Source organism: Phodopus roborovskii, unplaced genomic scaffold, assembly GCF_943737965.1.
Source record: "Phodopus roborovskii unplaced genomic scaffold, PHOROB, whole genome shotgun sequence".
Lineage (NCBI taxonomy): Eukaryota > Metazoa > Chordata > Mammalia > Rodentia > Cricetidae > Phodopus > Phodopus roborovskii.
This window is the reverse complement of record NW_026126567.1, coordinates 26,947,420-26,964,366: the sequence shown is the minus strand read 5'-3', so window position 1 is coordinate 26,964,366 and position 16,947 is coordinate 26,947,420. Positions and strand designations below refer to the sequence as shown.

Here is a 16,947-nt window from a genome sequence, read left to right as displayed (position 1 = left end):
CCAGGTACTAATTTCTTATAGGCTAGCTCTGTCTTAATTATTATCCAGTTTCTATTAATCTAAGTATTTCCACGTGGTCTCATCTTACTGTAGAGTGGGGCCGGATTCTGCTGTCTCCAATATCTACACGTTGACTCCTTCTTACTAATTCCTCATTTCTCCTTGTCTTCTATGCCCTCCTTTCCTATTGGCCAACAGTGCTTTATTCAGTAACTAATATGAGAAACATATTTACAGAATGACATCTCCCATCAACAACCAGCCTCATTTGTTTGCTTGCATTTTTCTTTTAAATGATTATATTTATTTGTTGTGTATGTGAGTATACATGCGGAGGTAGACTCGAGCTACTCAGAAGACAACTAGAATTGTGTATTTCTTTCCCATTTGTGGGTACCAAGGATTACCCCAGATGGTCAGGTTGGGTGGTGAGCATCTCAACTTGTTTAACCCATCTTCCTGGGCTCCTTGATTTTTCCCTTTTAATTGAAACCATTATTTGTAGAGTAGGTTTAAGTCACCAGTCACCACAAAATGAGTGTGGATCTAGAGTGTCCTCAATTATTTCTACCTGCTGGGTAATCATTGTCATGTCTACTGTGAATATCCTGCAGCAGAGCAGTAGGCTTCAAAAACCCACGAACCTACACTAATGCTTATTTACCATGCAGAGTCCATAGTTTGGATTAGAGTTCATTCCTGCTATTATGCATCCTTTAAGAATTGACAAATGTTCAGTGACAATTGTTCACAGCTATAGTGTCGTAAAATATTGTTCCATTGTTTCAAAACTCTCCATTTCCTCTGTATTTTTACTCTTAGTGTGCATCACTTTTAAATCACTTGCCTGTTGGTTGTTCAGTTCAAGTTTTCAGTTTGGTGAATATATACTAGATGTACAGAAATACACTTAGTAAATGCATGGTCTATTATTCTAGTGTTCAGCATATGAAATAAGAAAAGGAAATGTCAAATGGCACAAAAATGAGGGTATCTAATGCAAGGAGATTAAAGTCAAGCAAATACTATCATAAGAGCTAAGAAGTAAATGGATTAGTGGTGAAATGACATGGTGCCTTGCCCTGTAAAGCGAACGATTGGGATAATGAGACCAGAGGATCACAGCAAAGCTGGGACAAACATGGCCTATGTAGTGATTTCTATAGCAATCTGAGCTATCAAGTTTTCTAAAAGCAAAACAAAATGCAACAAAAAAGTAAGGAGGCTTGAAATTCACCAGAAGGTTGAGAATTATATCCTTAAAAGAGAAGCAAGAAACAAGCTAATTGATAACTAGAAGACAAAATGTTTTGTACCAGCAGAAACTTCTAAAAGCAGTGAAGGTCATCTTAATACAAAAATTGCTTCCTTTTAAATAGGAAACAAACACATGTTCACAAACTCAATAAGCAGACAAGTGTCCTTTCTGTATCCTAGCAGGATGTGGTGTTTATTTCTCTGAAATGAGAACATCAATCTCTACATCATAGCTGTACTCAAGTCGGGTATGAGAATCAATGGACTATGTGAATGCTTGAAAGTATTATCACATTCAATGTGTGCACCATTCACCACTTTCACTCATAGTAATTTTTGAACTAGCTGTTTGTTCTACAGATGGTGACTGAATTTCTTTTATGAAGACTATAAGTAGTTCAATAGAAAAAAAAAAAAACCCTGCTGCTATAATGAGTCTCTCAACAAAACAATCAAGACAATCATCCTACAGTCAAGAGCAAATATTTCAAAAGCCGCTAAGGTACTCAAGGGATCCACTCCACTCAGCTCCTTGCTTAACAATTGTGCTTGTAAATAGCAAACAAATGTTATTTCACTGTTGATGAATTATTTTTCAAAGAGGCCAAAGTTCAGAAAAAGCAGGAAGAATTATATGGAACTAAACAGTCCAGAGAAATAAAATAAAACTTAAAAAATGCAGCATGTATTTGTCTACTAAAGCATATGACATGAACATAATATTACAGAGGAGGATTCATGCTATTGAAAATTAAAATAGACATGTACAGATAGTGCTAATTAGGATGGTTTATACGTGACACAAAAGAGGACATGCCTAAGTTTGGGGAAATACATACAGCTTGGTCTACAAAGCAAGTTCCTAGATACCCTGACATGTTACACAGAGATCTTATTTTGGAAAATAACAACAACAACAACAAAATAAAAACAAATGAATAAGTAATGATAGAGAGAGGAAGCCAAAAAATAAGAATTTATACCATGTAACAAACAAAAAATTATTATTGTAAATACTTATTTTGACAAAATGGAAAAAGTCATTTATTAAAAAGTTAAAATAATGATTGAATTACATTTTATTACGAAATTTCAATGTATATTTCCCAAATATATTATTATTATTATTATTACTAAACATACTGAGAATGAAAAAGAAGTGAAAATAATTACTGATATTATTTTGTAGGAGTGCATATGATGTGCTATCAACTTTTTAAAGGCAAAATTAGAAAGAATTATATGATATGAGCTATTTTCTTGCTTGACATTTCTTGCAAGATTCTATTTCATTTTAGTTTCATTATGCAGTACTCAGTTATTGTCATTCAGAAACAGTTTGGAGATATATGCCATTATAGAGTTTGCATGCATAAATAAGCATATTATTAATAATCAATGGCAATTAGTAGACAATACACTTCTTCTTCAATTTAATTATATGCTTGATTAACAGTGTTTGGGTACTTAATTAAAATAAGAAGGTCCAATGATATTTAATTCTTTCTTATATTCATATTACAATACTAATAACTACAATCTTCACTCAATCCATGCCTAGATTCTATTTATTTTAATCATAAGTATGCTTCCTCATTGGATAACACTTAGAACACAATTGGATAGGTCATATAACAAGCTATGTAGTCTGGCACTATAAAGTGAGAGAAGATTCTAGCTCAGACAACTGAATGGAGCAATAATTTCGTAATTGCTTTCAATTAGTCTTTTTATAGCTTTTAGGGAGCATTGCCTTTTATATTGTACCATGAACTATAACCAGTAACAAAACTAGTTAGCATGATTAGTAGGTGTCAATGTTAAAAATGTAAAATACATACTAAATGTTAAGATCTCTCTCAGACTAAATGAGCTGAATAAAAATGAAAGAGTATCATTGGGAAATCTGTATCATTGTTAAGTTTAGTATAGTTCAGATGGAGTGAAATTAAGTACCCTTTATAAACTAATGGCTCATAAGTACATTTTATTCTTAGGCAAATAAGTTTACCACAATGGATATCATTGCAGTAAGCAAGCATTAAATGAACATTAGAATATGATGGTATCAATAAATCCACCACTTGGTTAAATTCAAATCGAGTTCTCATTAATTTTCATTAAAACAAACAAACAAACAAAATCCAGTAATAAATCTTAGTAATGAGGCTGACACCTAAGACAAAACTAAAGCATTAAAAGCTTCATTGACCACAGACTAGTAAATGGCAGAGACAGGATATAAAGTAAGGTTGATTTGATTTCATTATTGAGATTTACCTCAGTATATTTCACTCTCAAACATAAAACAACTCTAAGAATTTATAACTGTGGCAGCAAGTCCTTAAATTTGTTGTAAGTTTTCTTCTGCACTTAAAGAAACACTTACTATAGAAATGGAGGTTGACTAGTGTTATAGGAAAGAATAGAACCAAGGTCCATTGCAGTCTTGTTATCCTGAACTCTGTGGCTCTGGAGTCTACATCCCCACTCCTCTCACAACATCTATTATCTGTAATTTATTTCTTTGTGGATTGAGACATCAAAGGGAATCAATTTAATTTCAAAAGATATTTGAGAAGCTAGAGAAATAGGCCAGTCTCAAGAGGTTTACTTTGCAAGCCCAAGAACCTGAGTTTGATCCCCAGAACCCATGTAAAGAAAACAAGAAAACTGGCATGGTGGCATGCACTTCTAATCCAGGCATAAAGGAGGCAGTGGCAGAGACAGAAGCACTGCTGGGTTTTCTGGCTACTCAGCCTAGCTGACTTAAGGAGATACAGGCCAATGAGAGAACCTGTGTTAAAACAAAAAATGGATGGACATCTCGTAATGAAGGTTAGCAAAGCTGTCCTCTCTTCTATATCCAAGCATTTGTGTACACAAAAGCACATGCCTACACACAGGTAAACAACACACACACACGCACACACGCACACGCACGCATGCACGCACACACACAAATTCAATGTAATTTTACTGTCTACTTTCCTGTTTTTAATTCTTTGAACTGAGGTAATTCTTCTATGATGTAGAGAATAATTTGTTAAAGTTTTCTGCAGAAATTTGAAAATGGTTTAGATTTTAGAGGATTAAAACACTAACCGGGCGAAGAGAAATGCAGGCACTTCAAAATGGTGTCAGTACAACCATGAATGAAGAATATGTGAGGGACGATTTGGGTAAAATATGCATCTTTAAGAAGCTATCATTTTTTTTGCAGCATTAAACATGGTGTATGGAAAATTATGACCATTACCTGGGAACTTTGGCTCTCTCATGTGTACTGAAGATGAGAGGCTATGTGGGATGTTTGATGAATGTTACTGTATAAACAAGAATATGATAGACGAGAGGATGCTAAATACTTGTCAGTGTGATGAAACAAATTCTATCAGTCTCCATTTCACTATTTCAAAAGCTATGAGCCAAACTGATCCACTTCTTGTCTCCTGTGGCTAACGATAATTAATTTCCACCAACTCGATGCACTTACTTGAAAATGGAGTGTGGGTTTTAGAGATGTGCAGTTTCTTTGCAGATTGTGCATATTGATTTTATTAGGGAAACTGGCGTCTTACTCTAGCAGTGTCATAGTCTCTGACAATTTGACACAGATCCAGACATATCTCGGAAGACAGCATCTCATTTGGAGATGTGTTACCATTGGCTTGTGGAGATTTTATTTTATTGTTAATAGATGTAGGAAATCACAGCCCATTGTGGGTGGTAGCATCCCCACACAGGTAGACTTGGACTGTATAAGAAATTCAGCTGGGCAAGGCTGTCAACATCTTTCCCCTAAGGTCTATGTTTCTCTGCTTGACTTCAGTTACTGTTCTGTCTTCTCAATGATGAAGTATAATGTGTAACCAAACTAATACTTTCCTCCCTAAAGTTTCTTTTGGTCACTGTTTCATTACAACATCATGAGAACAAATTAGAAAAAGCAGTTTCTATTGTTTTCTACCATTCTTTGGATACATAGCAGTAAAAAATTTTTGTCTTTACTATGATTCTCCTTATCCATGAGTTGTACTGTCATGAAGCATGCCATTTTAGTCTGTTTCTTCTCTGAAAATTTAGGGACAAATGGCAGAGATTCTTGGAAAACTTAATTATAATGCTGATCAAAATCACTACTAACTATTTAGTAGTTTAGAGATTTATACCACACCCACTCCTATGGATTATATTACGTCAATTTATAATTTTCAAAAGTGCATTTAAAATTTTCTGTCATTGGGATAGATTTAAGGAATATGCTGAAACACAATATAAAACATGCTATCATTTTGTGGTCAGAAGAGGTAGCAATGAAACTCATTATAAATTAGACAAATTTTCCCTTCTGTATATTTATGGAAAGCAGTGAAGTAATAGCTCACTGTGACTTGAACTCAAAGGTGCCAACACATATGGTTAGCTTAACAATGTAGGAAAGTGTTCTTTCTGTTTCTGGCTGTCCAGGCCTATGGCAAATTAAAAAAGAATGGATGGAGAATGCTGAATTCCTGCCCAAATTTATTGCCTGAGTTTGTTGGAGTGAGCGTCATTAAAAAGAATGACAATGTGGTGGTATTGAGTATTTGCTGACACATGGGACAGACTTGGGGAAAACAAATCAATCCCTAATGCTAGCAGAGGGGATTTGGGCCAAATAAATAAATGACTTATCTGCAAATCCCTGTAGAGTCAATTCCATAGGCAATTTTCAACCACCAAACCTGCATCAATTGGTGTGTTCTAATACACAGATAGCATCAATTTTCCCATTCCCACTTAAAGTTTCATGGCAGAAAATATGAACAAAGAACTTTCCAGATGATGATGCAAGATCATGGAAAGAGTAGACTACTATGGTGTGTATCTCTTCCTCATACTGGTTTCAAGGAATGTACATGTTCATGATTTTTGCTCTCTCTCCCCCTTTTCACTTTTATATACTGATTTATTGAATACATCTACTACCTATTCAACCAATCTTTCTTCTCAGAGAAGAACTACAATTAATCTTGGGTGTAAGCAGTACGGTTTTTCCTGCAGGCCGCCACAGGTCTTGTCCCGCCGCCGCGCCAGCTCCAAATAATGCACAGAGACTCTGTATTTGATACAATGCTATTGGCCAGGTACTAGTTTCTTATTGGCTAGCTCTGCCTTAGTTATTAACCCATTTGTGTTAATCTATGTATGTCCACATGTTCTTCTTACTGGAGCCGGCTGCCACATACTGCTCTCTCCAGCTCTCCATCTTGACTCCTTACTACTTCCTATTTCCTCCTTGTCTCCTAGTCTCTCCTATCTTCCTTTCCTATTGGCCAACAGTGCTTTATTATTAACCAGTGTGAGAAACATATACAGAATGACAACTCCCATCATCTCCTCTTTTCTGTCTAAATAAAAAGAAGGGTTTTAACCTTAGCATAGCATAATGTATAACACAACAGTTATCAAATAAGAATCACAGTTAACACTATTTAGTCCATTAACATTTATCAAGATTTAAGAAACTATTCCATCATCTATTCCATCTTTGTGAGTCTAAAGTCCTACTTATCTTTAATCCTGACTAAGGAAAACTATAACCATAACTATCAGTCTTCAACTCCTTCAAAGACCACAGAAGGATAGTATATATACTCTAGAAATGACAGAGACAACTCACTACCTGGTCACCCGAAGTTCTTTTGTAATTTTCCATCTTCAGCCCATAGGCCATAGTGTGTTTAGCAGTCTCTTCAGCAAAGCAGGAAACTTTAAACTGTCTTCTTCTATTTGCTTGTGATTTTATTTTGTTTGTCCCTTTTCAAATGGCTTTCTATTCATGTAACCTTATCTCTGTTACCCTTGATAATTTCTCCATTGATCCTCTGTGGGTCTTACTTGGGTAATTTGACATCACTTTACTCTGAATTAAACAATGTTTCTTTAATATAGTGATCTTCATTTCATACATGTTTATAAGATGTGGAATCAGAGTTGGCTAGATGGCTTGATATTATTCTGACAAATGAAAGTTCAGTCTCCAGAACCCACCCAATCGGTCCAAAAGAGAACCAACTCCTAGGGGCTCTCAGTTTTTCATCACTGCACCTGCACATGCATCCGATTGTACAAAACTTGTGCATGTGTATGCACACACCTTTGCATATACAGTGAGATAGATGATAGACAGGTAGATGATGATGGTGGTGAAGATAGATAGATAGATAGATAGATAGATAGATAGATAGATAGATACATAGATAGATAGATAGATAGCAGCTAATATAATAAAGTGCTTTGTTTGGTTAAAAGAGAAGTAGGAGTGTTAGAGGTATGGTTCAGTAGCTAAGAATACTTGATGCTTTTCCAGAGAATCTGAGTTAGATTTTAAGCACTTACATCTGGTAGATTACAAACAGCCAATAATTCACAGGTTCAAAATAATCTGATACCCACTGTTGTCTCCTACATACACTGAGCACATGTGATATCCTCTCTCTCTCTCTCTCTCTCTCTCTCTCTCTCTCTCTCACACACACACACACACACACACACATGCGTGCATACACACACACAGAGAAAATCTTATAAAATGAAGTAGAATCATTTTTAAATTTTCAGACATGGGACAAACTTTAATTTTTAGAAGGTCATATTGTTCATTTCTCATCATTTTTCAGCAGTTATAAGTTCCAATAAGGTATAAATGGCATCATATTTGTTAGACCCCTTTGACATTTATGCCTCAAAGTTCAGTAATTATTTGATGATGGAATAATTGCTGAAATACAGAGGCATCTCTCACTCATCATATTGAATGATTATATAATCCAGCAAATTATCCCTGATCAGCTTAGCATACCCTTTTAAAGCATCAAATTCCATGAGTGCTGAAGTTTTAATACAGATATTTGCCCCAATTCTGTCACGAGGAAAGGAGTACATATTTTCCTACAATTCTGACTCAAGTGATAAAAGGATATCCCTGGAAAATAAATCATATTTCATTCTCAGACATTTGAAATTACATAGGTATGATTGTAAAAGTACCTGATTTCTTGCATTATTGTTTATTTTGATATGCTATATACTAGTAAAGATGCTGGATGTAATTAAACACTACATTTCATTATAATCCTACCAAAGTATCTTACTTGATACTCATAATTAAAACACATAATTTCAAAAATTCATTGCATATATCACAATGTATTTGGCATGAATGAGGCATTGGTATTTTAAACTGAATCAATATATCAATCTCAAATACAGTATCTTCCGTCAATCTAACATTTATCTTTACATTAGCAAAATTATGCTGACAGAACTTAATGCTGCCTGAAACACATTGTTTAAGGTTTATTTTAGTTTTATGCTTTTGAATGTCTTGCCTGATCATATGCATGAACCCCACATGGTTGCCAGCCAACTGCAGAGGCCAGAAGAGGGCATCAGGTTTACTGGAATTAAAGTTACAGATGGCTCTGAGCCAACATGTGGGTGCTGGGAAGCAAACCCAGGTCCTCTACAGAAACAGGAACTCTTCTTAAACACTGAGCCATTAGCTTAATCCTGGTCACATGTTTCAAGCAATGTTCACACTCTACCAGTCTATTTATTAATTTGTTTTTCTCTTAGGAAAAAAAAAAAACAGCCAAGGCACTCTTTATTATTGTTTGTTTGTTTGTTTGTTTATCAGCTAATAATTTGTTGTGATTTCCATTTTTATAGTAAAATACTCCTAAATTTATATTTCCATTTTGGTTATTAAACTGCTGTCTTCGGAAGAGTCCTTTCATTTCTGAAACAACAGATGTTGCCTCATATTTACTTCCACAATGAGATCCATGGCATGGCTGGAATCTTAGAAATCATGTTCTTATGTTCATGGACAGAAATTAGCTTATAGAAGTGGAGGCATTTTCATAGGATAATACAGTTAAAAAGCTTAACAATGAAATTTGGTGTTTAAAGAAAAACCAATCACACCTTGCAAATGTTATGCAGTGATTATTGTAACACAGTTCATTCAGCATATGCCTGCTGCTCTGTTTTATACTAACTCAGCTCAATTATTTTCTGTTTAAGCATTTGTCAAAAAAAAAAAAAAAAAAAAAAAAAAAAAAAACCCTTTGGGTGATGACTATCTTTTGTGTTTTCATATTGAATGAAGTTACTGAGTTAACTCAATCCTTGTTTGCTTGCCAAAAACATAATGTTCTAAATACTTGATTCACAAAGATGCATCAGAGCCCTTGTTCTCAAGTCCTCACATTGTATAATTGCAATGAAACTAGGACTAAAGAAACAAATTCACTCTTTATATGTAATGTAAGGAAAGTTCAGGTGACAGGATAGCTACAGTAAGTGTTTGAAAACATTCACAAAAATGCTCGTCCTGATGTTCTAGAGAACATTCTTACAAATGATTTCATTTATGTCCTGTGTGAATGAAATGGTTCAGGACTATATCAGAGAACATTATGTATTAGTAAAAAGAAAGAAATCACATTTATTTGCCAAGTACTTTTTTTTAAAAGTCTCTGATTAAGAGGTACTAGGTGCAAAACACTCTATCCCAGTTTGAAGTTATACTCTCCTAAATGATTTTTAATCATCTGGGAAATAAAACGCTGAGATTAATTTTCTGGAAGAAGTACAAGCGACTTGAATTTTGCTTCCCTTAGTAGATATAATTTTACAATGTTTTAAAGTGCTGTTAATTGATCTCAGCAGGACCATGCTTCATCTCTTTGACGGAATAATTATGCAACTCTGTTCCCAGGGTGTCCTTTCCTTTTCTTTCATTTTTTCACTCAACTTTCAAGGTCAGGTTTGTTGAGTGGTAAGTTGCTCAAATCCTTGATTTTGAAAGCTATTCATTATATTTACTGCAAAATGTGAAGTAGTTTTAAGATTCCTGGAATGTTTACATATATATTATTAATTACTTATTAGCATTATTAATAATATTAATCACTATTATTTATTATTATATATAGTTTAGAATTAGGAAATTTAATATGTAAGTATTGTGTTTACATCATTTCTGCTCACTCCATCTTCCCCTCCACGTCTTCCTATACACTCATGACTCCCTCTCATATAAGTGATCTCTTGACCAAAATGCACCCCTACACACAAATGTTGATCATATTTGTATGTGTTTATGGCATGCTAAACATTTGTTCATGTTAATATTCTTTGTGTGTGTGTGGTGTGTGTGTGTGTGTGTGTGTGTGTGTGTGAATATATGTTGTATTTGTTTGTGTACTTGTCAGTTGTATTTTTACTACATAAAATCTATCTGTGAACAACACATTCAGAATATTTTCTCTCTAGTCTTTTTAAATCTACTGACCCCATCTTCATGACATTACCAAGAATAAGACTTAGTGCAATACTGATTCTTATACTTATTTTTCAAATATTCTTGCTTATGGCTTTGAGTTTTACTCTACCACTTTGTTTTGAGCACTTCAGTTAAAATACCTATTAATTGTTTGAACACTAATTTGTAGCTTATTTTAAGTAATTATTAAAGATAACTTAATTATGAAATACCTCCTATATTTCTTTTTCATTGATGCTTAGTCTTTTTCTCTAGATGCTTTTTCTTTTGCTTGCTCATTTTTTACCTTATGTTATCATGAGTAGATTTATGTTCTTACATTTGGTCATCATGGCAATAAACATCATGAGAGGCAGCAACATGCCTGTACTGTGTCACTGTCTCAGATCACTAATTACAGAAAAAAATGGTTAAGTGGCAGTGCTAGAGTAATTATTTGATGCCCCTAGGTAACAACATGTATTGATCTCTACAACATCCCTGAGCATTTAAGTCAGGAAACTCAGGCTTCAACTACACATTGACTATTTATTCATTGTTTTCACTGGAGAAGTTGCTTAAAATACTTAAGTCTGTGCATCCTTCCCAGTACTGTGTAGATTGCATATCTGTGGACTAATAATGGTGCAAACTGAAATAAATCTTTTAGTTCAGAAATCAGTATAGGTAGTTACTTTATTGGTATCCATTATATAGTAATGTTGATATTGCTATTATGAATCAAAAATGCTTTTGATGATTAAATAAATTCATGAACATTACAGAATGTTTTATATATATTTATGTTATACATATGTTAACAGTATAACATATAAATTCTATTTCAGGGTCTTGAATTGTTTCCTCTATCTTTTCCAGGGTAACATTTGCTACATCCAAAATTTTTTATACTTTACAGTCGTTTACATTCCCAAATTGCTTTTATATAAAATGTCGAGTACTTCATTTATTAGATAAAACCATAAATGAAACCAGCATCTTTCCAGATAAGAAAAATAAAAAACACTTTAATTGGATTTATTATTTGGCACAGGTAGGCATAACAGGAAAGATCCCTGAAATTTACAGATATTTTGAAAACAAAGACTTCAGATTCATTTTCTTGGAGATGTGTTCAGCCACCAAGCTACTGACCCTAACATTCCTATCCTATCTGTGAATCCACATCATATACATTTGGAGCATATAAAGTTTTTTTTCATTTATACTTACTTTTAAAATATATTCAAGGTCAAACAAAAAGTGTAATTAAACTAATTCTAAATTATTCTTGTCAAATTCGGTTTTCCTCACTCTTTCTTGATGGAATATGAGTGTTGAGTTTTCCAGGTATTTGCATATAGGATGAGGCCACCTCCCATTTAAATTTGATGAATTATTGACAAACCCATTGTACCACTCTGCTTTCCTAAATAGTATTTTCACATTATTTATACAAAGTGCCACTTGAAAAAATATACAATGGTTATTTTGTATTTTCCTTTGCTAAACTAATTACTTCAGTTTTCCTTCACCCTAACAGCTGAAGCCTGATATGAACATCTAAAAATTAGTTTAACTTAACTGTGTGATTTGTTTCAAAACAATTAAAAAGAAAACTAGCATGCAGCTCTATGCTATTAGATCAAAACTATGAATGCAGATGAGAATGGAATGGTTCGTCAGTGGAAGATGCTTTTGCCAAGAGCAGGAAGATTGATATTCATTAAAAGAACTTATTTAAAAGCAAGCTGGTCACAACTGCCACCTATAATAGCAACCATCTAGAGGCAGAAACAGAATTTATGGAACAATCTAGGTAGCTACACTAGCAAAATTCTGCAAATTTTGGATTCCAAAAGAGAACACGCCTCAGTGGATTTAGTAGAACTAAACAGAGGAAGATACTGTGTGCCAACTTTAGCCCTCTGTATGCATATACACACTGCCCACACCCACACAGATACAGCAACACACATGGCAATATCTATACCCACAATATGTATACACACACACATCCACATGCACAATGAATCAGGATAGTAGGCAATACAACTGCACAATTAATGATCTAAGTTAATCATTTTGTTTTGAATTGGACATAGACAGCTGAAAAGGAAATTGTAACAGGACAAAATATAGATTCCATGAGCAATATCTCCAAAATCGGGATGTGTAAAACTTAAATGGGAAACATTTTAATTAACATAGACAGTAATGGGTATGATCTCATATTCAGTAGGTGATAAATAAGGTCACACAGTACTGTTGACTTCTACAAGACAAAGGTGATACATGATTCAGAACCCTTTTATTTGTGTTTTATTTGGAAAAACATACGTTTTATGATTTTTTGGCTTAGATATTATTCAGTCATAAGAATGGGAGTAAGGGAACGTGATGATTTCACCTTTCTATTACTGATTCACTTTATCTGTGATGTATGTCCTATTTTCCCTTTAAAATCTTTGTGAAGGTAATATTTATTTTTTAATTTAAATATAACTTGAAGCTAAGCATAAAAGCTATAAGGAATTTTATCTTTTATTTCCCCCCTAAACCATTTTCTGTGAAAGCATGTGAAACTCCTTTCCTCCCGGACATATAACTTTATGATAATTGAAGTCCTGACCTTAATTAGTTTTAGAGTGTACATGGGAGAGGAATCATTGTGATTATAAGGTCAAAGGTGGTATTTTCATTAAAAGTATTCCTTTTTTACTATTCTAGTCCAAGGCTTGTGTTCTTATTCCATATATCAAAACTTATTAACCTGAGCATTGATTCCAGCAAGTATCATTCATATGAACACTCGAGGAAATGAAACATTTAGGAATATTCTGCAATTCAATGTATTTGAGTTGGAGTTTTTTTTTTTTTTTTTGTGTGTGTGTGTGTGTGTGTGTGTGTGTGTGTGTGTAGGTCACAAAGGCACATTGAGCTTCATCTCTATTACTTCCGTTTCTATTCTCTGGAGCCTGCCTATCACTCTTAGTCTGGAGCATGCATTATTTTGCTGGACTTGCAGCCGATAGCCCCTGGAGTGTCTTGTATTCATTACTACAAAAGCAATGCTGGGTCTACAGAGGTCTGTGGCTACATCATGATATTTACACAGGTGCAAGGAACCCAAAACCCATTCTTCATGCTTATGTAGAAATACTCTTAAGCACTGAGCCTTCTCTCCAGTCTGAATAGTTTTTAATTGCCCAAATATACAGATAATAAAACAGTTTTAAATTGTTCTGGAATTCCACATACAGATTATGTCGATAAACAGTAGAGAACAGAATAATAAAAAACTATATGAGAGAATAAATTGGAATTTTAGCAATAATTAACTTTGAATACAGGTATTTTAAATATTTTTCAAATATGGAAATTCAGTTAATATCAGCCAAGTCCTTTAATTTTCCATATTTGTGCAAACTAAAGTAACTATTATAAAATGATCTTAAATATTTTACATCTAACACAAATCGTTAGTTCACAGTTCTCCCTTCTTATTTTATTCTATAGTCAAATACAGTGACCTATCCTTCAAATTAATCAGTAAGTTATTTTCTGTTAGCATTATCAAAAATTATAAGCCAAATTAATACAACTTTGAAAGCACATCCAGGATCAGGGGAGTTGATATAGTGAGTAAAAGCATTTGCTCTTCAAACATGAGTGCTCATGTTTGAATCCCTTGTCAAAACTGGGACATTGCTCTCTGTGCCAATAAATCCAGCCACAGGCATGAAGCTTAGCCAAAAATTATTGGTTTCTACTTCAGTAAGAGAGTGGTTAAGGAAATAGGAAAAGAAGTAGTAGGGAAAGATATCAATTCTACTCTCGCTGACATGTAAGCACTCATGGGCATTCATAAATGCATAACCATGCACGTATAAACATTATACACACACACACACACACACACACACAGGACTGGGTGCTTCCATATAAAACAATAAAACAAAACATCAACATAAAGAAAAAATAAAAATTACCAGAAGCAAGTTATAAAGAATTATGAACTCATGTCTGTACATAATTTCATTTTCATATTGTTTCAGTGATCTATTATTATGTATGATTTTGTATGTTGATAATTTCAAGGTTATTTCAGTTTGTTATAAATTTGTTTGACATAATTGTTTTGCCAGGGCATTTCTCATACCTCACATGGAAACAATAGCAGGATAAGATGGGGACATGATTCTCTTTTTCAATCACAACCATATTTTCAGCTTTTTGAAATTTTGCAAGTATAGTAATCCAACATACTTTTAATTGTCTCAACTAATATTTATCTGCCTGTGAACTACCATAAAGTTTTTCTTATGGAGAAATTAATATCTGTATAGCATCAGTATCTAAACTGTTTACTCAAATAGGAATATTACCTTTTCATTTATTCATTAATGTATGTTTAATTGATAATATTTTATAATCCAAATGTAATATTACAATAGAAATTATAATGTTTATACATACACATATACACACATATATGTATATATTTATATACACATGTATTTTTTTCTGAATTTATGTCTTTATGTCATTGATACTACAGTTATCTTGTACTGATCCATTTAAAATGTCATAGGTCCTTACATTTAACATTATTATTATTATTATTAAATATACAGATTAAAGTATATCAATGAGCTGAATGGTAATCAATTTCTGACATTAAATATTGATTGTTTTCTGCTCAGTATATTTTTATATTTTAAATAAAAATGTTCTTCACTTAAAATATGCGTTTTTTTCCTAAGGTACTTGGTTTGCCATAAGTAGAGCCATACTCTACTTATGACTACTCGGTCATTCAAATATTACTTTGAAGATTCCATAGGAATTGTGTTGATATCAGATTTAGAAATCTGTCATATATGATAATAATCTTAAAGTTTGCTATGAAGACAAAATAATGTAAAACATTTAAACTTTTGTAGCAAAAATAGTGGTGTTTCCAATGCAGGAAAATTAAGTCACATTTTCACAGTTAATCTTTCCTGAACTAAATGCTAAACTTTTGGTCTGACTTTTATCCACATAAATGATAATCACATTTTGATGAGATTTTATAATCATAAAATATTAAAGTATATTTAAATAATTCTAAATTCTCTTTCTTTCTTTCTGTGTTTCAGAATTGCAGAGTAGCTCCTGTGGAAATCCAGGAGTCCCACCCAAAGGTGTACTCTATGGTACAAGGTTTGATGTTGGGGACAAGATCCGCTATAGCTGCGTAACTGGTTATATCCTTGATGGGCATCCTCAACTTACCTGCATAGCCAATTCAGTTAATACAGCTTCCTGGGATTTCCCTGTTCCCATCTGCAGAGGTAAAAATAAGTGAACAGATACTCACACACTTGCGTGCGCGCACGCGTGCACACACACACACACACACACACACACACACACACATACATATTGAAAATTTGTTGATGATAAGGAATAATGTTAAACAAGAGAATATTAAGTATAACTATCATCTCCTTATTATCCATTTATACTATCTTGTTTCTCTACCAGCTATTTATATCAGGTACCGAATGTCAAATATACAAGCATACTTAATACTTGCTAGGACAATAGAATTTTTAATGTAGACTGATATACTCCTATTTATAAACATACCTGTAATTTTACATTAGACTGCAGCCATATTTTTTCAAATTCACATCAGAAAAACATATAGGCCAGGTGGTGGTGACCCATGTTGTTAATTGCAGCACTTGGGAGGCAAGGGCAGGTAGACCTATATGAGTTCAAGGCCAGCCTGCTCTACAGAGTTAGTTTCAGGACAGCCGAGGCTACACAGAGGAACCCAGTCTCGAAAGAAAACCAAACAAACAAACAAAAAAAAAAAAAAAAACCAGAAAAAGGCAACCACATAGAGTTTACAATGGGTTCCTCTATTATGGTATTTCTTTTCTTGCTGTCTTCCATTCTTTCTCTCACTCAGTCTTCCTGCTCCCTCATGTGCACCACTCCTCTCCTCCTATCCCTTTCTCTTTCTCTTAACTCACTCTTCCCTAACCGCATGCCCACAATTTGTTATGGGGATCTTGTCCCTTTCTCCTTCTCACTGGGAATATGTATGTCTCTCTTAGGGTCCTTCTTGTTTCCTAGATTTTCTGGTGGTGTGGATTGTAGGCTGGTAATCCTTTGTTCTTTGTTAAAATCGATATATATATATATATATATATATATATATGAGTGAGTACATGCCATGATCGTCTTTATGTGACTTGGTTACCTCAATCAGGATGCTTTCTTCTAGCTCAATCCATTTGCCTGAAAATTTCAAGTTTCCATTGTTTTTTTTTTTTTTTTTTTTTTTTTTTTTTTGTTTTGTTTTTTGTTTTTTGTTT

The 16,947-nt window shown here is 33.7% G+C and overlaps 1 protein-coding gene across 1 annotated transcript in view; it reads left to right on the top strand.

Annotated features, from left to right (window-relative positions):
* The window catches only part of Csmd3 (CUB and Sushi multiple domains 3), a 1,059,412-nt gene that overhangs the window by 219,548 nt on the left and 822,917 nt on the right, over positions 1–16,947 (top strand). The window contains exon 4 of the mRNA XM_051202442.1: positions 15,718–15,912. Coding sequence (XP_051058399.1) covers positions 15,718–15,912 — 195 coding nt within the window. The remainder of the gene's footprint in view (positions 1–15,717; positions 15,913–16,947) is intronic.